This window comes from Sceloporus occidentalis, unplaced genomic scaffold (genome assembly GCF_023333645.1).
Source record: "Sceloporus occidentalis isolate IW3139 unplaced genomic scaffold, rSceOcc1.0.p SCAF_101, whole genome shotgun sequence".
Classification (NCBI taxonomy): Eukaryota; Metazoa; Chordata; class Lepidosauria; order Squamata; family Phrynosomatidae; genus Sceloporus; species Sceloporus occidentalis.
This window is the reverse complement of record NW_028317081.1, coordinates 424,820-449,926: the sequence shown is the minus strand read 5'-3', so window position 1 is coordinate 449,926 and position 25,107 is coordinate 424,820. Positions and strand designations below refer to the sequence as shown.

The window sequence follows — 25,107 nt, the reverse complement described above, 5'->3', positions numbered from 1 at the left end:
TTTTATATTAGTAATAAATGACACATTAACTGTTTTGTAAACATCATGTTTTATGCATATAATGAGTGTGTTAAGTAAACGTTCTTCAAGTACTACTAAACATTACTTTCTTGCATTTATCAATTAGATCAATAAAAATGCACCTTTTATCTGGTCCACCATGAACACTGTAAAAAGATCTGAAGAATCTGCAGAAAGTGAGACCTTCTTGACTATTTGGGGAATGTGTGTAGCCATAAAGTAAATAATGAGTATAAAAGAAACCATTTGACTTATATGAACCGACGTTTAAATGTACAAAACAAAACAGCTGTGAAAGATGTAACCTGCTATTTCTGCTAACATTGGTTACAAACCTGTGCTGTATTTGACTTCTTGCTTGGTCAGGATCATTAATCTTAGATAGATTACCTTCCTGGGCTGCAGATGGCATTGACTGCGCTGTGAAAAAGAGAATCAAAATATATAAGACACAAGCAGGGTGCTGCTGTGGGCCCGGTCTAGGGCCACATCAGAGATACATATGTTACTGATTACAATAACCATACGCTAGGCTCTAACCTCCCCAACCCCAAGGACCGTCTCTCAGGCCAGAACACTATTTAGTCCAAGCGATCGTATGCCTTACCAATCTGTTCAGCCGCACGCTGCAATACTACATTGTCAGAGATGTCTACCAGCACAGCGAAATCAAGAGCCGGGGAAGGCGCTGCTGAATCCTTTGGCCCTGCTGGATTTTGTACTAGGGTCGATGCCTTGGATCTCCTGTTCTTTGCTTTTTCGGGGTCCGTTCCTGTAAGAGACTTCTCTAATAATCTGGCCTGACCCACTGTAGCTGGAAAACCATCCAGGATCCATCCAGTATTTGCTGGGATTCGCCTAAAGTACAAAGAATACAATTTGTTGATTTTCCAACTTATATGAAAGGTGTGCATGGGATGAAGTAGACAAGTAACACTGAAATGAAAGTAAGAGAAAGGACTGTGTTCAAAGGTTTAACACATGTAGGGTTGGGTGGTCGACACAATGGGGCAGGGCACAGTTAAAAAAGGCTAATTCTATCCTGGCTTTAGTTTGCATCCCTCCCCGCTTAATGAGTTAGATTGAGCAAAGACAACTAAAATGCCTAGTCCTCCTTTAGTATTTTAGTCCATTTGCTTCTCATAGTCCTGGTCTGTAACCTCTATAGATTTTCAGTAAGGCTACCTTAGACTGATTTTAAAAATTACTTTACACATTTGCTTTTTAATTCAAAAGAATTGTAGGGCTACATGTCTAAGAACATTATAAAAAATATTTTAATACATAACAATATTAAAAAAAAAATGTAAGACAAAAAACACAGTTTGACTGATTAAAAATGCAAAGGGATACATGTAAAAACAGCTCCAGCATATCCCTGCTTGTCACAACGCTGCGTCATGTATATAGGATTCATGGTAATGAAAAACATTTGAAATATGGTGATAAAATGAGGTACATACTTGATGGCTTTAATAATAACCTCAATGAGCAATTCGTCAGGGGCTCCTTTTCCTTTCTTTAAGTGCTTCTCCAGCATCCCACCAAGCTGAGCACGTTCAGAAAGCTACAAAAAAAATTATTATGGAATCAGATCAACGGAATGGCCCAGTAAATAATGAGTCACAAAAACACTATATATGAAAGTACATGTGATATGATATAGCTAATAAAAATCATTGTTTCATATCGCACAACCATAGCAGGCTAATGGAGAAAGACAGTTTTATTACCAGCAATGGCTCCAAAAGAGTTTATAAACAGAGGAGAAGACAAGATGGCGCCCTGCAGGATTTTGCTCCTCGTGAGCTCCTTAGGGAACGTACTGATGACTTTCCTTCTGTTCAGGTACAGCCCAGAAAGACAGACCTGGAGCTCGACTCTGGGGTCACACAACGGAGTTGCTAGAAACAAGAAAAGCCCTTTTCCAGAAACACTGGAAAGGTCTGTGGTCTGAATGAGCTTCGGGCACCCAATAGCAGGCTTTACCTTTGGTCTGGCATCTTCATCTTTAGACATCTTAGAGGTTTGATGCTGAGATCCTTCATCTTCAGGCTGATTGGGTTCAGATTCTTCAAATACAACATGGAAGAGTGCTTAAATTAACATGTCAAATATAACACAGCATATGCTCAATATATATTGCTATTATTATTTCTAACTACCTTAAGCTACTGGTTTAGTTGGTGTTACTGATTTGCATATATTGTTTCAAAGTGACTATAACACAATACGGGCGATTGCTTCAATGAAACAACCATTGGTACACAGTTTATGGTGCTCAGCACTGCATGGGCGTAAGAAGTGTCTACAACAAAACACGTACGACACGTTAGCAACTGAAAGTGAGGACATCTAGCAGTGAAGAGACCCATTTTAAAGCCAAGCCCTGTGCTGGTGGAATACTGAAGACCTTTTAGCCGGGTTTCTCAACACTCACTAGGACATTGGTTGTTTACACGGGAGAATGAAAAGAAATACAGGTAAAGTAGCTAATATTTCTATGTATTCTATATAATGGTTCAATTCTGATAAATAACTTACGTTTAGTAATGCTGTCATCAACTTCCAAGCCACTGAGACCAGAGAAAGAACTTTCCAGGAGCTAAAATACATGAGAAAACATTTAAAAATATCCTTGCAAATTATTTTGCTAAAACTTGTCTTCTGCTCTGTGGCTGAGTTGCTGCTGTTCCTAAACTAGGAGTTTGATTTTATACATCTGTGGCAATGGGTCTGAAACACCTGAATTCAATAATCAAGAGGTGTTACAACAGGGCACAGTGAAAATATTTAAGACAATAGTATTAAAATGCGTTACACATACTGATACAGAAGGAGAAAAAGGTCTTGAAAGCTTGGAATCTATCTATCTATCTATCTATCTATCTATCTATCTATACCCCAAAGGAAGAGACAACTTGTTTAGAACAGACATGTAACGCTCTCTTTACCGCACCTTCTCTTTTTCCGTCTCCGATTGCCCTGCTTCGGACGAGCCCGTGGCGTTTTCTGTTTCAGACTCGTGATACGCTTGCATCGCCTCCTGGACAAGGATGTCCACATTTAGCACCTGTAGACTGTAAGCTGCCACAATACAACAAGCCAGTGTAAGTAAGTGAAAAAACACATCATTTATCATAAAATTAAATCATAAAATATTTTGTCTATTATTTAACATAATTTTTTTAAATGTTATGTAAGATGTAACAAAAATAAATATTCTGCAATACATCTGTTCCTCTCTGATACAACCCTACTATATAGTTACTGATTAATATGATATTACTTATTAATTCAGATTACATATCAATTTATGACAGTTTGGACAGATTTTCTGCCATCCTCAGTTAAAACTAACTGTATATCCTCATCAAGTTGGAAATTAATGTTTTGAGTTCCTCTATACAAATATATTGGGTAAATGTGAAAAAATGTCCATTAAACGTTATGATCATATGGGTGGGTGAGCTCTACTCCTGGATCAGCTCAGGTTTGGGAAGACAGGAGAGGCGAATGTGCCGCAGACCCTGTCTTGTCATGTTTTGGGTCCATACTAGCCTTCCTCCTGTTTATGGCTTGTTTTGCTCAGCTTGGGCACTACTGTCTGAGCCAGGCCTGGTGTACTGCTATTCACCCCGATACCCTATTAATTATATATAAGTGAGAGGACATCAATTGCAAGACATTAATACTCAGGTAAACATCTCAGATACCTGGGGAGGCCTATGGAATCTACCAATGAAATGAAAACTGCCAAGTTGGCATTGGTACATCGCACAACGTGTGTTACTCAAATAGATAAATGGAAATCATGAAATCGTCTTGTACCTTGCGCCAGATGGTTCACACACGTGGTCTTTCCTGAGAACAGCTTTCCGAGAATGCACCCTTTAATGGGGAATGGAGGGAAAACAGGTGGTGGTGAGGGGGCTTCTGGCGGATGGACAATCTCCAACAGCCGGGTAACCACATGTCCCAGTACGTTGTTGTTGGTTGCAGGTGCTTTCACGCCAGCGTCTTCTGGTGCTATCCATTCCCCTGACATTGTCTGCATCAAAGGGAACCAGCTTTAAACATCCCACCACAACAAATTCACACTCAGTGAACATACTTTACATAAATAAATTCATTTATCAACACATATATATATATATATATATATATATGTATATAAGCTCTACAGGGGGAGACAGCGTTTTCAGGGGGTTTGCTCTCCAAGGGGGCTTCAGGCTTTTAGGGCTCAAAAAATAGAAGAGTTTAGAAACCTAAAATATAATAGAAGAGATTAAAATGATATATAAAAAAATAGACAGAAAGGGAAGCCGACCCTAGGAGGCATATAAATTCAGATTCCGGGGTTCTGCTAAAATGACCTAGGTGTACATACAACAAAGCAAGAAACACAGCACATACTATTTAATAGCACATATCTGAGGCACAAATACTTGGGATTATTATATATAACCTAAGTAATAAGAAACATATATCCCACCCCTCCCCGACTTCTGAACCTCTTAGACCAGTGGGACCCATAAGCAGCTGCTCAGTCTACTTTTGGTGTAGCGCTTCCTCTGTCTCCGGTTACAATCAATATAATGGCATTGTTAGAATCCACATAAAAGAAAAAGCGTGCGTTTCGGTATTCATTATACTTTGTGTGCAGCAGAGTAACCACAAGAGAGTTCGCAGGAAGCAAAAACAGACGATGCTTGACAAGACTGCTATTTCTTGGTCTGCTGCTGCATACTTTAGGGTATGTCTCCGATAGTATGTAGCTCTCTGCCGTCCTTTCATGTGGAACACCTCACGGTAGCAAGTTGTGATACAGAACCTGAGACAAGCAACATGAAAAGAGCCGCTGACATCAGCGCAGGTCAGGCCAGAGGTCACACCATGCGCCAATATCACCTAGCAGCTTTGGTGGATGGAGGCATAGGGGCACGCGTTCCTCATCGTGTGGCTCCTGGGACAACTACCCCCCTCTTGCCCCGTGCAAGTTACAGCCCTGTTATGATACCCGCTCACAATCCTACTAAGTTTTAAGTTGCCAAATCCCAACTATCTGGCAACTATTTTGCTTGATATGTAAATTCCATACAGAATTAAGAGAAAAGTAGCCGCGTGAAAACAATATAAAATATTGATCTTTCCAACATAAGTATACACTCTCCATAAACCAATGTTGTTTTTGGGTGCATGCGGAGTAAGCATGAACAGTTACAGGTCTATGTCATAAAATGTATAAGATACATGCTCTTTTTAAGAAATGGAGAAAAACTAATATTTTCTTAAATATTTTTTGCCCAATAACTTAAGCACAATGGGAAGAAAGGAGCTTTAATCTTAAACATAGAGAAGGATTCTTTACTGTAGGCTGCCATCGGAAGTCGTTCTGGCCAATTCGATGAATATATTATTTTTCTGTATATGAAACGCATACAGGGTTATCACCAGTAAAAGTAGATAAGGGAATGATGATCCAGGGAGAGTCTGACTGCCTTGGAGTTGAGAAGGATTTTTTCCCTTTGAGATGACATTACTGTCTCAGTGGGGTTTGCCTTCTTCTGGATCAACTAATATGGGTTTTTTGGAATGATTAAACTTGATGGACTATATGTCTTTTTTCAACCTAATTCACTATGTAAAAGACAATCTGACAACACATACTTTGGACATTGTTTTAATGTTGCTTAAAGTGTGGCACTCAATACTCCAAAAAAACTTTTGTGATGTTGCCCTGTTTGATTGTTCGAAACAATCATAGTTTTCACATAGTTCTCTATACTTATCCTTAGTCTACATATAGGGGAAAGGACTTCAATAGCATTTCCATAAATTAGCTGCATGTGATTGAGTTTGAAATGTCACCAAAATATCACATGACCCCATACAACGGTGATCTTCTGGAATGCAGATAAGAAAAGTTTGTGGGAACAAAATTAAATAAAACCTTTGTTTCTTAAGTTTTAAATTCCATTTCCATGTACAATACTGTTTAAAACATCAACATAAAATCCACGGGACTTTCCATTTAATACAAAACAGTGAAAGATAAAGTGAAACTATACAGTTCTTCTTCAAAGGGGGATATTTGAGCATGTAGTAGTAGTCCAAGAAATATACAGAACAATCAATTTATGGTTATATTAATCTACAGGAATAAATAGGTGAACTTCACCAAATCTATTTATGCCACATCGATACCTTTTTATGAAAAGGTTCCTTCTTGAACAGTGCAATCAAATAACTGATTTAAAGCTTATGATATAAAATATAATGTTGCCTATTGTTAGGGATCTAGAAATGAGCAAAATGTTTAGAACTTCACAAAAAAAATGTCAATCAACAAGATGAAGGACCTATACCCAAATCACCCATCGTCCTCATGTCTATCATTTTCAACCCTAAAAATCACTTCCTTAAATTTATGAACTGTTACAAACTATAGTGAAATATACACCGATCATTATGACCACCTGCCTAATATTGTGGAGGTCCCCCTTTTGCCGATAGAACAGCCCTGACCCATCGATGCATGGTCTCCACTAGACCTCTGAAGCTGTGCTGTGGTATCCGGCACCAAGACGTTAGCAGCAGATCCTGTAAGTTGTGAGGTGTCGCTAGTTCAACGCTTTTCCTTCCTTGAACCACTTTTGGTCAGTTTTGGAGATGCTATGACCCAGTCGTCTAGCCATCACAATTTGTCCCTTAACAAAGTCGCTCAGATCCTTACGCTGCCCATTTTTCCTGCTTCTAATACATCAACTTTGAGTATGAAATCTTCACTTGCTGCCTAATATATCCCACCCACCTGATGGGTGCCATGATAACAAGATTATCAGTTTATTACAAGATTATTCACTTCACCTGTCAGCGCTCAGAATGTTATGGCTGATCGGTTTATGTTAGTCGAACTAGTAATAAGGAAGAAAAATGTCATGGGGAGGAACGATCATGCATATGTAACGTATACATGTCATGTGGGTTTTTATTATAAAATACTTTTGTTTCTCTTAAAAATGATTACATATTTTTATTTAGTGTACTATGTGTGTATTTATTGATCTAGAAACACATGCTGTTTCCACACACATTATTGTGACCATCAGAGCTGTAGAACATCAGAGCTGTAGAACATTCCGAGCCTCTAAGTAAAAAAGGCAAATCAGACAACGAAAGAGAATAGGACAAGGAGGACACTTATAAAAAGGGACACTTGGGAAGTCTAGAAAAAAAGCTTTGATGTGTGACCTTATTTCGTCAAACACAAAAGTACATTTTGCACATTTGCTGGTAAAGCTTTTTTTTCTTTAGAAAAAAACCTAAAATAGGGCAGTTTGACTCTTCTTTGAAAGTGCCTTATAAGCATTGTGCTAGCGTCTGAATCATTCAGGTCATGTAATGTGGTATGGTATTTAGTGTGTTAGAGTGAGTGAGTATATGTAGGTGTTAGTGTAAGTGGATGTATATGTAAGTAAGTGTGTGTGTGCTTGTGTGTACGCTACAGGGGAGGGTGAGGGGCCACTCAGCTGTACTTGACTCTTGCACCAAAGATGTCCTCCGCTGACTTTTATATGTATTTAATTAAAATGATTCCTCCAAACAGGGGCGTAACTAGACGCCTCAGGGCCCGGGTGCGAGAATCTGTTAAGGGCCCCCCCACCCCCCCCCCCCAAAAAACATGACATTTTTACCCAACAATTTTTTTTCAACTAATTCAACAAATTCAATTTACATATTGAATCATATTTGTAAAAAAATCAAAGAAAAAGGGGCGCATGTACAAAGGGCATAATCCAGGGGTGTCCAAGTTTTTTCTGCAGTGGGCCACTTCATCAGAATTGTATACGTGCGCGGGCCGCACTCATTTTTCACTGTGACAAAAATATGGCCTTTAATAAAATATGCAGATTAAAATAAAGTAAATTACACAAAACCTTTACTCTTCCTCTCACTGATTTCTGGGCCTTGAAAGTTTTGCGACTACAAATTCAGGATTCCCTAGATTTATTCTAGGGATGAACTAAAATGAAAATTCTGGACCAAAACATTCAGGGTTCACTTAGCCAAAACCGAAAATGACCCCCACCTTTAAAAATAATAATAAAAACTCACATGTTTAATAAAAGTAGGTAACACACAATTGGACAAAATTAGCAATATGACTTGGCATGATAGGAGTGTGATTGCTGTTAGCCTAGGCAACCAGTAAATGCTGGAACCTAAGCATTATGGGACTGTGATTGCTGTTAGCAATCACACTCCTATCATGCCAAGTCAGCCAGTACATGCTGGTACAGGGTGGCTGTAAGTGCAGACCTCATACTGCTGGCAGCATCACTACACAAGGGGGGCAGCTGGCCAGGTTTCAGCATGTACTGGCTGACTTGGCATGATAGGAGTGTGATTGCTAACAGCAATCACAGTCCCATCATGCCTAGGTTCCAGCACTTACACATCCATGCTATCACACACACACACACACACACACACACACACACACTCATTTATTCATATAATCATTAATTCACAGATTCATTCCCTCAATCACACACACTCATTCAAACATCCTCCCCACCCCCTTACCTGCACTGCAGCTCCCTCGATGCCGCTCACAGACTTCAGCAGGGGGCGCGGCCTCCCTCTGCCTTCTCTGCTAAAGCACAGAGGAAGTAGGATGTCACGTGAACTCCGCTTCCTCTGTGCTGTCCAGAAGACCCTCCCACAAGTAAGTAGCAGGGCTTGAGGTGCGGCTCGTGTAAGATCGGTTGCCCTGGCTGCCGATCTTACGCGGGCCGCACCTCGAGGTCTCGCGGGCCGCATGTTGGACACCCCTGCCTTATTAAAAAAAAAAAAAAACACGTAAAAAAGATTTCGGGCGGCCCCTTGGCTTGGGCCCCCCTGCCGCCGGGGCCCGGTCGCAGTCGCGACCCCTGCGACCCCGGTAGATCCGCCACTGCCTCCAAATGATAGCAGGTAACATTTGTCTACTTGATTAATGAAATCTTTCTAAAATAATATTTTTTTCTATTTTCAAGGTAAATGTGACTATATCCCATAATGCAATGCCTGCGATCTATCTCTATACTTTACTAAACTATTGCTAACAGATACTTCCATAAACTTTCCTTTTCAAGGTTCTGTTCCACTTAAGCAACACATTCATTTTAAAGCATAAAAACTGCAGATTTTTATTTTTTTTTATCTGAAAATGTTATCAGACGAAATAAAAATGGTCATGGAACACGCAAAACAACCTAGCAGTGCCTCCTTTAGTGTCACATGGCAATTTAGTATCCCCTGAAAAAATTATGAATGAGAAAAAATGTTATATTATTAAAGAATTATTTCAGTAATACTAAGAATGATGTTCCTAAAGATGCATTTGTTAGTATTACTATTTAGAGATTTATATAGCGCCCTCATATTCCACAGTGCTGTACAATGGGCAAGCAGGGCATAAAAAGTAGTATATATTTAACTTACAGAACCAAAGGGGTAAGGAGGGCTCAGCAGAATAAATAGAACCGCACCCTTAAATATTTAATGGTTTAAAAATCACATCATAGTTTACTTTATTTGTTTTTAGTGCGGCTCCTTGCCACATTTTGTCATTCATATTTTTTATTCCTTTACTTATTTTTTATTTTTTTTCTAGTACTTTGTACAACTTCTACAATAAACAACAACCTAAGGAAGGGAGATAAAAAAAAAAAAAAGACGTTCAGGTGACAACAATCTGCTAATTCCAGCCTCCCTAAGAACAAAACATGAGTGTAGTGTCAGGAAGTGGGTAAAACACGCGTCACTGTCGTGGTAAATATTTCACAAACAAGACAAAAAGGGATCAATAAATTCATGCTTGAAAGTCATTATATACACATAATAATGTGTTATTAAATCTTAAACGGTCTAGACACAAGGCTATCCTGATTATAAGACAAGATCAATGGCCAAATAGGGTTTGAGGTTCTTATCTGTTATCAGATTCTATTTTTCTATGTTTCTATAAAAGCTTAGCGTGACAGAAGGAACAGCACGTGGGATTCCACGTGATCTACAAATCATTTTTTATTAGCTTCTTAGGTAGGTTACTGATGAAAGGTTCTCTCATGTGTAATACTTTATCATTGGCAAGCCAATGACTGCGGAAGATAGCTGTGACTACGAGATTTATCATCCATCCATCACCGAACCTGCTGTTATTATGTGGCAGGTTCAGGGGGGGCTATAGCCCCTCTGCCACCAAACCAGGGGCAGATCAGGGTTGCTGGTGCTCAATAAGCCGCACACCAGGGAGATCTCTAATCTCGCCAAACTGCTCATTTACCCTACGAAGCACTGTGTACTATTCCCATATAACGTATGCCCTTTATGACATCACATCCCAGCACACACCAGATGCCATTAAACAGTAATGGCTGCCAAATGAATACAAATGTTCCTTAGACTTATTCATAAGCATATACAGTATACTGCAACATGCCCTTTTTATTTCATTACTGTGGATTGAATCAATGGATCGGTTTTTAGATTTATTTTTGTGCTCTGCTTAACATTCTTTGTTTGTTCTCGAAGAAGGGGGACACAGTATCTCCAGTGGAGACCTTGGTGACGCCAATAATATGAAGGTCTGTTAAAGTCATGCCATGTATTAGTTCCGTGTGGTCTGCATCTTCTTCCATTTGGTATCTAAACCACATTTGGTGGGTCAAAGCACAGCACAGCTCACGTAATAGAACGAAAATGAAAACTATGTACAAACAAATGACCAATGCAATAAAAGCATAGCATTCAACAACTGATACAAAATGCATGTTTTATTACGATAAAGCAAATTATTTTGTGAAAAGAAACAGGGCTGTTACATTTTAACATACTGCATTTGTCAGGGGTACCTTGTATTCTTCATAATCTTTCTCATCCAATAGATGCTCTTTCTCCAGTTCTGCAAGCTGTTCTGGCGTCGGTTCTGAAGGCAATGGGTCGACTGGTTCTCTTTCATAGAGTGTATACCCGGTGAAAAACAGTTCCTTCCACTCACGCATTAACTTGATAGGAATCATTCTGGGGAAGAATCAAGATTATACTTTTATGGAACATCTATATAAAGAGGTGGACAGATCAAAAGCTTGTTGTTGCTATACACTCCCTGATCTGTCTAGTCTATACCGTATTATTCCATTTAAAAATCTTCTGGAGCAGTACATTAGTGGCTTGTATGGGCTACTCTACAGGAATACTTGGATTCCTGAGTCAAATACCTACTTATCTAGTAGTTTTAAAGCTGCATCTTGGATAAGTAAACATTAGTGATTCCTTTTACTGACTAGCACATTCAGAAAGTAAAATATTGATACTTAGGACCTCACAGGTCTTCAGTCTGACTTTAGATGAAATGGTTAACAGATCATTCCACCAAATTTGCAATTTATTAATACCATGCATCCTCCACTTGGCCTTTTTAAATGTAGGATCTCCGATTGGGATTCCAACACCCTGCATCAGTTTGTCTCTTAATCCGAGTTACTTTTCCATATTCATCGCTTCCAAATCTCACTGGTATACTGATATTAGCATCAATATTTGTATTGTGCCACGGTAAAACTAATCTGAACACAAAATCTTATTGGCAATGGCTTTGATATTTAAAAATCAATCATTATCCCCAATAAACGAAGACTCTGTATTATAGCACTATATGGGACTGAAAAAAAGAAAACTGAAGAATGATACTTACAAGTCATAAGGGGCCAGCATGGATACAGCCAAACGCTAAAGCATGTAACCCATTCCTTACACTCATCCAGATTCTGGAGTTTAGAGATGAGTTTTAAGTTTTAACACCCTAAGTCCATTAAGCATTAGGAAGGGATGACAAGAGTACAAGACGGAATGAACTAGTCCTGCATGATGAATCGGTCTATAAATAAGCTGATGTTTGAGAAAACCTAGCATGTTGCACTGAAGACCAACCATTAATTGCTTATTATTCTTTCCTTTGAAGGTTTAATCACCTTATCTATGGCAACAACCAATGAGTGTCTGCTTTTTGTGTCACGTGGCAATTAAATGCTCCTGCAAACATTATTAATGAGGCAAACATGATTTTTACACGATTAAAGAAGTATTTTTGGGAAAAAGTTTAGACACACAGCAGTGGTATGAATATTGTTTCTAATGCTGCATTTAGTTGCCATAGTGTTAAAGTTAGAGTAAGTGGGACAATAACTATACATTCTGCGTTACGTAGGACCAACCAAGGTCACTGGGAATGAGGTCTTCATAACGCACATTGAAGAAACTCCCCTGCGCTCTAGTGAATAGACCCCATGCCAGTTATACGATAACTGGTAAGAAAGATTAACTTCAGCAACGCAGACATATTCATGATTTGCAGATCGTGACCTAATTACAAAGGAAAGTACCTGTTTGTCAGCTCTCTGTATTCCCCTGTTTTAGTGACCAGATCTACAATCTGGCTCATTATCTCTTGACAGATTAAATAGTGCTTCTTATACCGAGCCTCTGCGCGCTCTGCGGCGATCAGCTCGTGGATCTCTTGCACTTTACGTATCTCATCTTCACGGTCGAGCTTTGCCTGCTTTTCAATGGCCTGTTGATAAAAGAAATGTGTTAGAAAACAAGCAGTTATAGAAAAGGTATGGGCAGGTGGCTTCAGGAGGGGTGGTCCTCCTGGGCACTTCATCTGTCCATGAAGGGAGCCTTATCAGGGGTTTGGGGGTATTTGGGATTTTATGAAGGTCTTGCGGCTATGCCAGTCCTGTTCAAATGCTTCAGATACGACTATTCTTGAGATAATGATGCTCTCTTTGGAAACATCAAAACTTCCATGACAAAGGTTGGTAGCTACAGAAAAATAGGTTTTAAGAACTATTGCGCATGGGTCCTCTTCAATGAGTTTAGGGTAAAATAACATAATTAAACAGGTAATTAAAGAAATCACTATAATTACTATGTACCGCTTCTCTGTCGAGTGCTTCTCGGAACTCTCTCTCACGCCGCTCTTCGTACTGCTTCTCCCGGAAAATTCTGTTCTGCTTCAAAATGTCCTTCTCGTGTCGAACGTGCATGAGGTGGACTGCGATTCTTCGTTCTTGCTGAGATTGTCTCATTAAGCGATTGATAAGTTGCTCCTCCCGGAACGCCTCCTGAAAAAAGAAAAACTCTGTACTTTATATAGCTGTAAATCAAAATAAATGCGGTGACCAAGTTAATCAGAAAACTCATCATATTTAACAAGAGAACTTTCAGCAAATGTTTGCCCTTCTCGGCACCCAATACTTGTTTCCTCTTGCAGGGAAAAAGTGGTCTGTTTTAGACTTATTAGACTCTGGGAACCTCAAGGACACACATGTCTGCGCCCCAAAATAAATGGGGAGCAATGTGACGCCCCACACTATCCACACTAGAGGTCAAGGTGGGTTTCTCCTTGGAAATTGATCATTTGATGAGGTGAGAAAGATGCAATCATCCAATTTATAACATGTTATAAAATGCAAGTTGTATTTGCTCTACCAGCTTCCCTGGCCTTAAGTTGCCAGTCTGTCTTTCACTCTCAAAACGTCTCTTTTTAATCTGTGATTCTTATAGAGAGGGGGCTTTAAAATGAAGCCATGTTAAAATAAAATCTTAATTTAACCATATTCCCTCAAAATGATACATAAATATATTTCTGTATTAACACAAGCCCTAGACGTAAATAGTGGTCATTGTGCGATATCTTGAAGGTCATTTAGTAGGTATCACACATTGTGCTCCTTTAGAATGGTGCCATAGGAATCAAATCAGACCCAGGAATTTCATAATAATAAATACCAGCATGTTAAGGTACTAATCTAGCCTTTAAACCATGACTAAAATCAATATTTCAATTATAAAAGAAAGGGTACTTCAATATACAAACACTACGTATTGTAAGTATGTTCTACATGTGCACCTACTGTAAAAAATGTGTACAAAATAATTTACTGTACATGTTCCAGAATGCGGTACTTATTTAATAGCAAAAAAGACATAGCACTGATTATGTGATTCGGAGGCTTAGATGCAAGGTAAAGAAGTTTTACTTTACTGAGAAGGCTGGCCACCCAGGAGACGTGGCCGATGTGAGGGAATTTAAACATACACGGGACAGGCATATGGTTATCCTGAAACTTAGATAAGACTGAGGACTGATTAAGGTCTGAGTATCTTCATGGGCAGACGAGATGCGCTGTGTGGTTGTTCGCTCTCAAGTATGGCAAAGTCAACAAAAGCCGCAATACAGCAATAAACATTGGGTTTTGGGTTGAATTTTGGGCTGTATTTGCGAATCATAATGAAGAATATTGACGTGTTTTGAATAGACTTGTTTAAAACAGGTCACCCTGGGATGGTTTGGGCTAGAATTTTGGGTCTTATGTACATTTAAGTTTTCAGTTGTAGTGCAATCAGTATTGTCATTCACAAGACTGTCCTTTATTGTTTAATATATACAGACATCTAGTGGCAGATCACTATATCTACAACTTCTAGAGCCCAAGACGTTCACATGTTCCACATATCCTCCTACTGTATTATCGGTATTCTGTATCCCCCTTAACTTCTAAACCTAAATAAGGGTACACATTTAAAATAGCTGCCTTTCCAAATGAATAGTGGGATTCATCATAATCACTGTATCCTAAGCACTTTAGTTCTTTTGGGTCTTAGACTGTACACACATGTATACCATATTTTACATAATTAAATAAACTAAATATTTAATATGGTAATGTGAGCTACACGTCAGCCCAAATTATGAACTCATAGATTTAATATTCAAAGTAAATCAGAGGAAAAGGTATATTGAATATTCTTCTTACCTCCTGCGCGCCATGAGCGGTCAGCTGTTCCATCAGGATTCGGCGGCGTCTTTTTTCTCGTTGATCGCGTGCTACGGTGTCTTCTTCCAGGCGTTTCTGGATTCTCTTGACATAATCATCACTTGTATCCGGTTTTAGCAAAGCAGTCCCAATGCTAACCGTTGATTGTAGTCTTTGTAAAGTCGGGCTCCTACAAGACGGTTCCACCAATGCCGTTATTATTATTGCTATTATTATTAATCTACTCTATGAAGTGAGTTGGTATAGTGACATTTGGTTTACATATTTTATACCCGCCTGAGTTAAATGGCTGCTCTTCCAGATATTTCATTATTAAAAAAATTTAATTTTAGCTTAATCTTTTGGGGTTACGTAAAAAAGGAAGATTGGTTAATTGCCACCTCCTTGTTTAATTGGGGGTTCTGGGGAACCCTTTATCATTTTTAAAATATATTTATTTTTATTAACTTTTTTATTTTTAGTTTGAAGTTGAGTCAAGGCAGGATTATACATCGTTGTCAAAAATTTCATAACTGGAGCAGATAACAAGAGGCGATCATTTTAGGAGTATTATGAATAGAAACATCTCATCAACTAATCTACGTTTAAAATTTGAACAAATATATAACATTTCTCCTATTGGAGAAAATCTAAATAATTTATTGTGGTGCACCCCAGAAGGACATTTCATCCGAAAGACAAAATGAATGGCAGACCGGTGTGTAAAAATACATTACCTAGAACTTGGAGACACGCTGTTGGACAAGCCGTCCCTTTTCACCGTCTTTTCGAATTTCGCCAACTCTCTATAAACATCCTACAAGCATAAAAACGTGCGATTTATTATGAAGCCATATATTTATGCAGACATGCAAGGCTTATAAACTGTAAAAGAAAGTGTGAGACTGTGTTTTCGTTGTCCTCGCACATGGTGATACGGTTTATTTGTGATATAATTTTTTTAGGATAATAATAATAATTAATCATTTATGACATTTGCAGTTCCGAGACTGAAACAGACCTGTGCCTCTTTCTTCTTCTTGAGCATCTTCTGCGCTTCTATCGCTTTCACCGAGCGATTTTGAGGCGGTTTTGGAATCTGTACAATTGCAGCCTGAATTCGTGCCATAATTTCATTTTGTCTCCTTCTTGCCCTGCGAAGCTGTTGGAAATCACATTGTCGTCATAAACATGAGCCAACTCAAATTTTTTTAATTGCAAAAAAAATGTCTTAAAAGGCCGAAGATCTATTTGCTTTACACAGCTTGAATGTAACTCGGTTGTATGAAAGCTCAATCTGTTTGTGAGAATTTGTTGAATTCAAAGCAGACTCAACTATATAGCTGGACTTGCTACGTAGCCGGTAAGATTCTGATTCTTCCGGGGTTAAGATGAATAGATTTCACGGAATGTGTCCCTATTTCAACGTATATGCTTGGTAGGTTGTAGGAACTCTATTGATTTCAGTTGTGCCTGAAATAATTATGTTCTCTCTAGGGTATTAAGGCTAACCGTGACCTTGTTGAATAAATAACAGTGGGGAATGATATTTTGGGCTAGTGTTCAACCAAAAAGTAGGAAGAGAAGAAAGGAGTTGTTACCATTTTCGGCACAGTATAACCTAAGTCATAGAAGGTTACCATGCAAAACACATTTGAGATGCTCTACAAGAACGGACAGCCGCCTCATAGCCTGTCCTACTGTACGTCGCCGCTTGGGAGCATCTCTGGTTTTAGCTCTCTTGTCCCATTACAGAAAAATCTCCATCCTCCATGCTGTCTTGCATCTGGAGTGATACCAACCGGACCCCACTGACGAGGGCCATGAAGGAGGAAAAATACATCTAGGGTTATTGGTTCACTCATGCGGTGGGAATCTGCCTCACATTTCGGGTTCAGGACTGAATTTGTGGACGGGATCAGACTGATATGTTGATTGAGATTTACACAGAAGGTAAAACCTGAGATGCTCCCAAGTAAGGAAGGACAGGGTATCAAGCAGCTGTCCATTCTTGGCAGGCGTCTCAAACTTGTATTGTATGCCAGAGAAGATTGTTGAGGCTGAGCTACACTAGACCAACTTCATAAAAGGTATTGCAAAGAGCACATTAAAATGGGTCAAACACACACACTTTTTTCAATTTACTGGAACTGCCTTTTGCTTATGCACACATTTAAAAAAAAATCTGAAATTAACGACCGTTTTAAGGCTGCTAGAACAAAAATTACCTTCCACTAAAGCGTGGTAGGGCATCGGAGGGGAAAAGGAAAATTCATCCTACGACGAGTAGTTAAGATCTATTTTTGGATGCTGTGGACTTGTAATGCACATTTATACAATCTTTGTTTGAAAAATCCCCAAAATACACGAATTAAAGACCATTTCAAAGCATTTTACCTTTTCTATGTCCTGCAGCCTCAGCTCTTCCTGTATCTTCTGAATCTTCTGCAGTTCCTCACTTTGTATTTGAGCTATTTTTTCATTCATCTCTTTGCTTTTTAAATTAAACTGCTCGGTGACTTGCTGCAAGCTTATATCAGACTGGCGGGGCACAATGGATTTTAGACGCTAACAAGAAGAAAATCAGCAGTTATCATTTATTTTTTTTAAAACTACAAAGAATTAAAAACAAGCATAAATATTATATTATTTCAATGTTTCAACTCATCCCAAAACTTTGGCTAAACAAGTAGCTGGAAGTTTTCTAATTTTCTGTAGGGAACCATGATACATGCATACCACAGTACATGACTAGATGAATATATTTACTATATATTGTAAATATATTATGTATATATTTACTATAGCATCCTACCTCTCTATACATTTCAGAGCCCATGCTTTGCAGTTTCGCAGGAGCCGCCGGCCTCATCGTCTCCATGGCTACTCCCGTCAACCCGGTCTTCTTCTTCTTCTGCAGGGCAATGTACATTTGGTACAGGAGTCGCGTGGCTGCTCCGTGATGTTCTGACATAATACTCTGAGCCACGTTCTGGTCGAAAGGGACACCCAGAAGTTGGAGTGTGGGCTCAATGCGAGTAAAGTTGTTTAGTTTGGAGATGGCGGCTCTGGAGGGAAAAAAAAATTTCTTTCAAGCTATATATTACATGACTTTTTTAATTAAAATAATGCCTTGTTCCTGTGGATAATATAGAAGCATATAGCATGAAGACAGATATGTTGAAAATCAGCCAACCTCGCTGGTAGAGTTTGTCTGAGTTTTCGCTGAATAGAAGTGTCGTGACGTATCATGTATTCACTCATGAGGGACAGAAACTATGGCCGCCATTGGGGGTGAGAGAACAGTTGTATAGGGCTCATATTTTTGCCCCCCCCAGTATACTTCCCCCTGTAGCACTACCTTGAATATTGATGCATTGTTTTAAAGGTAGGAACTATTTAAAGTAAAATAAAAGGCCAAGGCGAGCTCTTCTGTAACATGTGGGTAAGGGGGCTTTTTTTAAACATGGACAGCAGTGGAGGGTTAGGGTCTCTGGGCCTACGTAAACACTGGAACCAAACCTTTCTAATTTCAGCCCTGTTGGAAACTGCCTGTTTCTGCCCACTTTTGAACTCATCAATAAAGGAAAAACTTTTTTAAAAAAGTATTTTGCACGCTCTACACTCTAGTCTGTCTAAACTCACACAAGTAAAATATCAGAAATGATGTGCTTTGCTTCAGTATGATATTTATATTATTACCATACCTGGGAACTCTCCGAGTCAAGACCCGAATCCTCTTGACACGCCCAGCTCCCCGCCCATTTGTCATTTACATGCGGGAATGCCCCTGACATCAGAGGGAACTTCCCACGATGTCAGTGGGACCGCCCACCAATATCAGCGGGACCACCCACTAACATCAGCGGGACCTCGTCCCACAAGGGATGGCTCCGGGTAGCCGGAGCCCAGAAGTTCCCAGGTATGATTATTACTGTTAATTCTATCGGTAATCTATATAAAAAGACATATACTATATAATGTACTATAATGTCATGTGATGTACTATAGGGTAAAAAATGTTCTAAACCTGCCCGGACAGATGGAAAGAGCTCCTGGCTCGGTATATCTCGGAGGCCCACCTGTTTTGTGAAAACTGATCAAAGTCATTTTGCAATTGGTACTTATGTAGGACTTCTCCGATGAGATACCCCGTGGCAAATTCCTTCGCAAAACACTTCGGGTCTGAAAACGAAATAGGATTAGAGAGACCGCAACAGCGTAACTGGCCTTATGGTATAAAACGGGGGAGAAAATATGTAAATATTAAGTAAATAAGGTAACTGGGAAGCAAGGTGACCACACTGGACATAAACACAAATTTAAATCTTGAGTATAATACGAACACATGTATACAATGCAAGTTACGTATAGCACTAAAGTTGCTGAAAACTTTCCATACATCCGTGTGTTTCCACGCTTATTATTATTATTATTATATACCCGCCGCATGTCTGTTGTACCTGATCAAACAGTAAACATTTAACATAATTCTGGGCACCCTTCCTTAAAAAGGACATTATGGAACTAAAAAAGGTGAAAACGAGGGCTACAAATCAATAAGGAGATTGAAGTTATAAAGAGAGAGTTTAAAAAGTTGTATTTATATATACAATAGAAATGTATAATATAGGGGATATTATAACATTGTATAAATATATGCAGGGCCAATATGAAGAGTCTTCGGTGATCTGTTTATTAACAATCTTGACATATTTAAATGATTGGGGAAAATCTGTATAAAAAAATCCTGTATATTATATTAAAAGTTAATTATCTGGTAAACGAGACACTACTTCCAGGAGCCTGTTTTATTTGTACAAAAATGTGTAAAGTGTATCAGTGGTCGCAATCTGGGTTGATGCTTTGGGTACTGTGACATATTTTTGGTTAAATACATAAGTGTCAAAGAGGGCCGGTCAGAATTGGGCTAGCCCAAAGAAAGAGTTTGGGTTGCCTTGTATAATGCATAGTTAAATCTAGAGTTTTTTGGTTTTTTTACAAGGATTTGACTCCAGTCAAAAGTTTGTGGTCAGTTTTGTCCATAAAAATAACATGAAATGGATGAGAAATCCAGCGCAGACGGTGTTAATATTGTAAATGACTATTGTTGCTGGAAAAGGCTGATAAAAGATAAAGCATCAAAACATGTCTGGCCACGCATGTGAACATTAAAATAATAATAATAATAATAATAGACTTTAATGAAATGAAAATCCAGATTATATTTTCATATTGAAAGTATATGAAAGTATATCCAATTACCATTATTTATTGAATGTATTGAATTTTTTTTTTAAATTAAAAAATACTCTATTGGTTAACAAGTAAAAACAAACAGAATAATACATATATTAAAAATAATATTAAATAACAAAATATATAAATGGTCCCTGCATGCCGGTTTAACTAGCCTATAATTTCATGGTAGAGTATAAATAAAATGTATTCTCAGTATTATTATATACCAGTTTTTACCGAAGGATGGAGATCCAGCACTAAAAATCACAGTTATGGTGTATATTCAATGCAAGGCTTTGGAGCTGAATTCTATAGGGACAGAATTGTTTGTCTTCCCTTGTAACTCCCCTTAGCTCCAGTTTGCTTGTTAGAGATGGGACTTCTTTTGGAAATAAGCCAGTTCTCAGCAAAAACAAGTATTTGTGTGTATGTGAACTTCTGATGAACACAAGAGTTTGTGTAACAGAAAAAATATAAATTTGCACTAAAAATAAGTATGTATTAAACCCTCCTTAGAACTAAAACTGACTTTTATGCAAAAGCATTAGCTGAGTGTCTATATATATATAATATATATATTTATATATATTATGTAAACATGTATGGAGCATGCGGTACACGTTAATAACATTTAATAATAATATATTTCCCTATGATTTAAAGAGGAATATAGAGAAGTAACAAGGTGGTGACAGCCATGCAACGTAATCACCAGAAAAGCCTAGGTGCTGAAGGGCTGGCAACAAAGTGATCCCCATGGATGGAACCTGGACAACCCAAAGCCACTTCATGATGTTATCTACTTATCATGAAGAGTACAGCACAGATCTCCTTCCCTCACTCTACATAGTCCGCTATAGTGATCACCAACAATGGCTTCTCACGAACGTGAATTCAGTCGCACTTCAAATTGGAGCTGGACAATAGGTTCTGTCTAAGCTCAAACCCTAAATATTTCAGTACGAAAGGTACGTGCCAACCATCCTCTGCACTTTCCTGCACACTGTAGCTGAGTGTTACATTATATTTTATCTTGTTTTGCATAGAAATGCATCAAGGGATTTGTACTGATGTTGTCTATAAATCTGCTGTTTGCTTCTCTCTCTCATTGGTCTTGCTGGAGAATGTGAATGTGAAGATACTTATCACCAGCTGGTTCTAGCGCTCGCTCACGTGTGAGTTCCAGGGTGTCTAATGAGACCTCGTCACACATACCCTGAAGACATTCCCATTGATTTAAATGGGAGATCCTCACTGCCAATGCATGGGCGTAGGAACCGGGGGGGACAGATCCCCCCTATTAACTCATGCGGGGGGGACAGATAATGAAGAAATCCCCCCAGGGCCCTAGCAACCCCCCCAATAAAAACTCCGCAAATGCGGCCCGCGAGACCTCAAGGTGCGGGCCTCGTAAGATCGGCAGCCAGGGCAACTGATCTTATGCGGTCCGCACCTCGAGCCCTGCTACTTACCTGTGGGAGGGTCTTCTGTACTGCACAGAGGAAGCGGAACCCAGCAGAGTTCACGTGACATCACATTCCGGTTCCTCTGTGCAGTACCAGAGAACGCAGAGGGAGACCGCGCCCCCTGCTGAAGTCTGTGAGCGGCATCGAGGAGCTGCAGTGCAGGTAAGGGGGTGGGGAGGGTCTTTGAATCAGTATGCATGAGTGAGGGAATGAATCTGTGAATGAATGAGTATATGAATGAATGAGTGTGTGATAGCATGGATGTGTAAGTGCTGGAACCTAGGCATGATGGGACTGTGATTGCTGTTAGCAATCACACTTCTATCATGCCAAGTCAGCCAGTACATGCTGAAACCTAGCTAGCTGCCCGCCCTTGTCTATGGATGCTGCCAGCAGTATGGGGTCTGCACATCACTTACAGCCACCCTGTACCAGCATGTACTGGCTGACTTGGCATGATAGGAGTGTGATTGCTAACAGCAATCACAGTCCCATCATGCCTAGGTTCCAGCATTTACTGGTTAGATGTGTAAGTGCTGGAACCTAGGCATGATGGGACTGTGATTGCTGTTAGCAATCACACTCCTATCATAGTAACATAGTAACATAGTTCATAAGGTTGAAAAAAGACCAAAGTCCATCAAGTTCAACCTATATACATATTGTGTCCCTACTGTGTTGATCCAGAGGAAGGCAAAAAACCCTTATGAAGCAGATGCCAATTGCCCCATACCAGGGGGAAAATTCCTTCCCGACTCCAAATATGGCAATCAGAATAAATCCCTGGATCAACGTTCTGTCCCTATTAATCTAATATCCATAACTTGTAATATTATTGCTTTCAAGAAACACGTCCAGGCTCCTTTTGAACTCTTTTATTGAGTTTACCATCACCACTTCCTCTGGCAGAGAGTTCCATAATCTCACCGCTCTTACTGTAAAGAACCCCCGTCTGTGCTGGTGTAGAAACCTTCTTTCCTCCAGCCGTAGAGGATGTCCCCTTGTTATAGATACAGTCCTGGGTATAAATAGGTCCTGGGAGTGATCTCTGTACTGTCCCCTTATATATTTATACATAGTTATTAAGTCCCCCCTAAGCCGTCTTTTTTCCAAACTAAATAACCCCAATTCTGATAATCTTTCTGGGTACTGTAGTCCTCCCATTCCCCTTATTACTCTGGTTGCCCGTCTTTGAACCCTCTCCAGCTCCACTATATCTTTCTTGTACACTGGTGCCCAGTACTGTACACAGTATTCCATGTGTGGTCTGAATAGTGACTTGTACAGGGGTAGAATTATTTCCTTGTCGTGGGCATCTATGCCCCTTTTGATGCACCCCATGATTTTATTTGCCTTAGCAGCAGCTGCCTGACACTGGTCGCTACAGGTAAATTTACTGTTAACTAAAACTCCTAAGTCCTTTTCCATGTCAGTCGTCCCCAGTGTTTTCCCATTTAATACATATTCCCAGCCTGGATTTTTCTTCCCCATGTGCATAACCTTACATTTATCTGTGTTGAACCTCATCTGCCACATCCCAGCCCAAGCCTCCAACCTATGCAGATCCATTTGTAATCGTGCGCTGTCCTCTATTGTGTTAACCACGTTACAGAGCTTAGTATCGTCTGCAAAGATTGATACTTTACTATGCAATCCCTCTACAAGGTCATTAATAAATATATTAAAAAGAATAGGACCCAAAACTGACCCCTGTGGTACCCCACTAGCAACAGTCACCCACTCAGAGTATGTACCATTAATAACCACCCTCTGTTTCCTATCACTGAGCCAGTTACTTACCCACATACACACATTCTCCCCCAGCCCAAGCATTCTCATTTTATGTACGAGCCTTTTATGTGGCACCGTATCAAATGCTTTGGAAAAATCAAGATATACGACATCCAGCGATTCACCCCGATCCAGTCTTGAGCTCACCTCCTCATAAAAGCTGATCAGGTTAGTTTGACAGGACCGATCCCTTGTAAACCCATGCTGATATGGAGTCATACACTTATTTTCATTGAGATACTCCAAAATAGCATCTCTTAGGAAACCCTCAAACAGTTTACACACAACAGAAGTTAAACTAACAGGCCTATAATTCCCCGGGTCACTTTTTGTCCCCTTTTTGAATATTGGCACAACATTTGCTATGCGCCAGTCCTGGGGAACAGACCCTGTCACTATAGAGTCCTTGAATATTAGAAATAGGGGTCTGTCTATTACACTACTTAACTCCCTTAGAACGCGGGGGTGAATGCCATCTGGACCTGGTGATTTGTCTATTTTGATTTTTTTTAGGCGGCACTGCACTTCTTCCTGCGTTAGACAGGCGACATGTACTGGGGCATTTATCTCATCCTGCTGTATATTACCTGGCATTTCATTTTCCTCTGTGAATACAGCAGAGAAGAATATATTTAATAGATTAGCTTTTTCCTGATCCCCGTCTATAACTTCTCCCTCATTACTTTTTAAGGGGCCAACGCTTTCATTGTTAACCTTTTTACTATTTATATAGTTAAAGAACATTTTGGGGTTTGTTTTACTCTCTTTGGCAATGAGTCTTTCTGTCTCCAATTTTGCTGCTTTTATCTGATTTTTACATATTTTATTTTTTTCCCGATAGCTTTTTAGTGCTTCCTCACTGCCTTCCTGTTTTAGTAGCTTAAATGCCTTTTTTTTGCCATTTATTGCCCCCTTTACATTTTTATTTATCCACATTGGTTTTCTCTTGTTCCTGACTCTTTTATTCCCATACGGTATGTACCTTTCACAGTGAGAATTTAAGATATTCTTAAAAATCTCCCATTGAGCGTCTGTACTCTTGTTTTTGAGGACATTTTCCCAATTTACAGTGTTAAGGGCTTCTCTTAGTTGATCAAACTTTGCCCTCCTAAAGTGCATAGTTCTTGTGGCTCCTCTAAGAGTTCCCTTATTGAAGGACAAGTTATAATGCATCATATTGTGATCACTATTTCCTAGATGTCCCCTGACCTGCACATTAGTTACTCTGTCAGGTCTGTTGGTTAATATTAAGTCCAGTAGGGCGCCCCCTCTGGTCGGGTCCTGTACCATTTGGGACAGATAATTATCCTTACTTATAGTCAGAAACCGGTTTCCTTTATGAGATTCACAGGTCTCGGTTTCCCAGTTTATGTCGGGATAGTTAAAGTCCCCCATAATAACCACCTCATCGTGATTAGCTGCCTTGTTTATTTGCTTTAATAATTGATCTTCTGCTGCTTCCATTATATTTGGTGGCTTATAGCAAACCCCGATCAGTATTTTATTATTTTTCTTTCCATATATTTCTACCCATAATGACTCCACATTATCATTTCCCTCACATATATTCTCCCGCAGTGTGGCCAAGTCAGCCAGTACATGCTGAAACCTAGCTAGCTGCCCCCCTTGTCTATGGATGCTGCCAGCAGTATGGGGTCTGTACATCACTTACAGCCACCCTGTACCAGCATGTGCTGGCTGTCTGCGTATGATAGGAG

General features: G+C 39.5%; 1 protein-coding gene across 1 annotated transcript in view; it reads right to left on the bottom strand.

The window, feature by feature from the left end:
- Positions 1 to 22,675, bottom strand: part of LOC149283763 (sperm flagella and cilia-associated protein 2-like) — a 43,452-nt gene extending 20,777 nt beyond the window's left edge. The window contains exons 1-16 of the mRNA XM_089497284.1: positions 22,607 to 22,675; positions 18,974 to 19,074; positions 17,707 to 17,959; positions 17,289 to 17,459; positions 15,913 to 16,053; positions 15,629 to 15,708; positions 14,892 to 15,063; positions 13,008 to 13,196; positions 12,453 to 12,640; positions 10,923 to 11,091; positions 3,853 to 4,072; positions 2,981 to 3,108; positions 2,566 to 2,626; positions 2,011 to 2,093; positions 1,485 to 1,588; positions 412 to 441 (exon numbers count right to left, since the gene is read on the bottom strand). Coding sequence (XP_089353410.1) covers positions 412 to 441; positions 1,485 to 1,588; positions 2,011 to 2,093; positions 2,566 to 2,626; positions 2,981 to 3,108; positions 3,853 to 4,072; positions 10,923 to 11,091; positions 12,453 to 12,640; positions 13,008 to 13,196; positions 14,892 to 15,063; positions 15,629 to 15,708; positions 15,913 to 16,053; positions 17,289 to 17,459; positions 17,707 to 17,959; positions 18,974 to 19,074; positions 22,607 to 22,675 — 2,159 coding nt within the window. The remainder of the gene's footprint in view (positions 1 to 411; positions 442 to 1,484; positions 1,589 to 2,010; positions 2,094 to 2,565; positions 2,627 to 2,980; positions 3,109 to 3,852; positions 4,073 to 10,922; positions 11,092 to 12,452; positions 12,641 to 13,007; positions 13,197 to 14,891; positions 15,064 to 15,628; positions 15,709 to 15,912; positions 16,054 to 17,288; positions 17,460 to 17,706; positions 17,960 to 18,973; positions 19,075 to 22,606) is intronic.
- Positions 22,676 to 25,107: the final 2,432 nt, after the last annotated feature.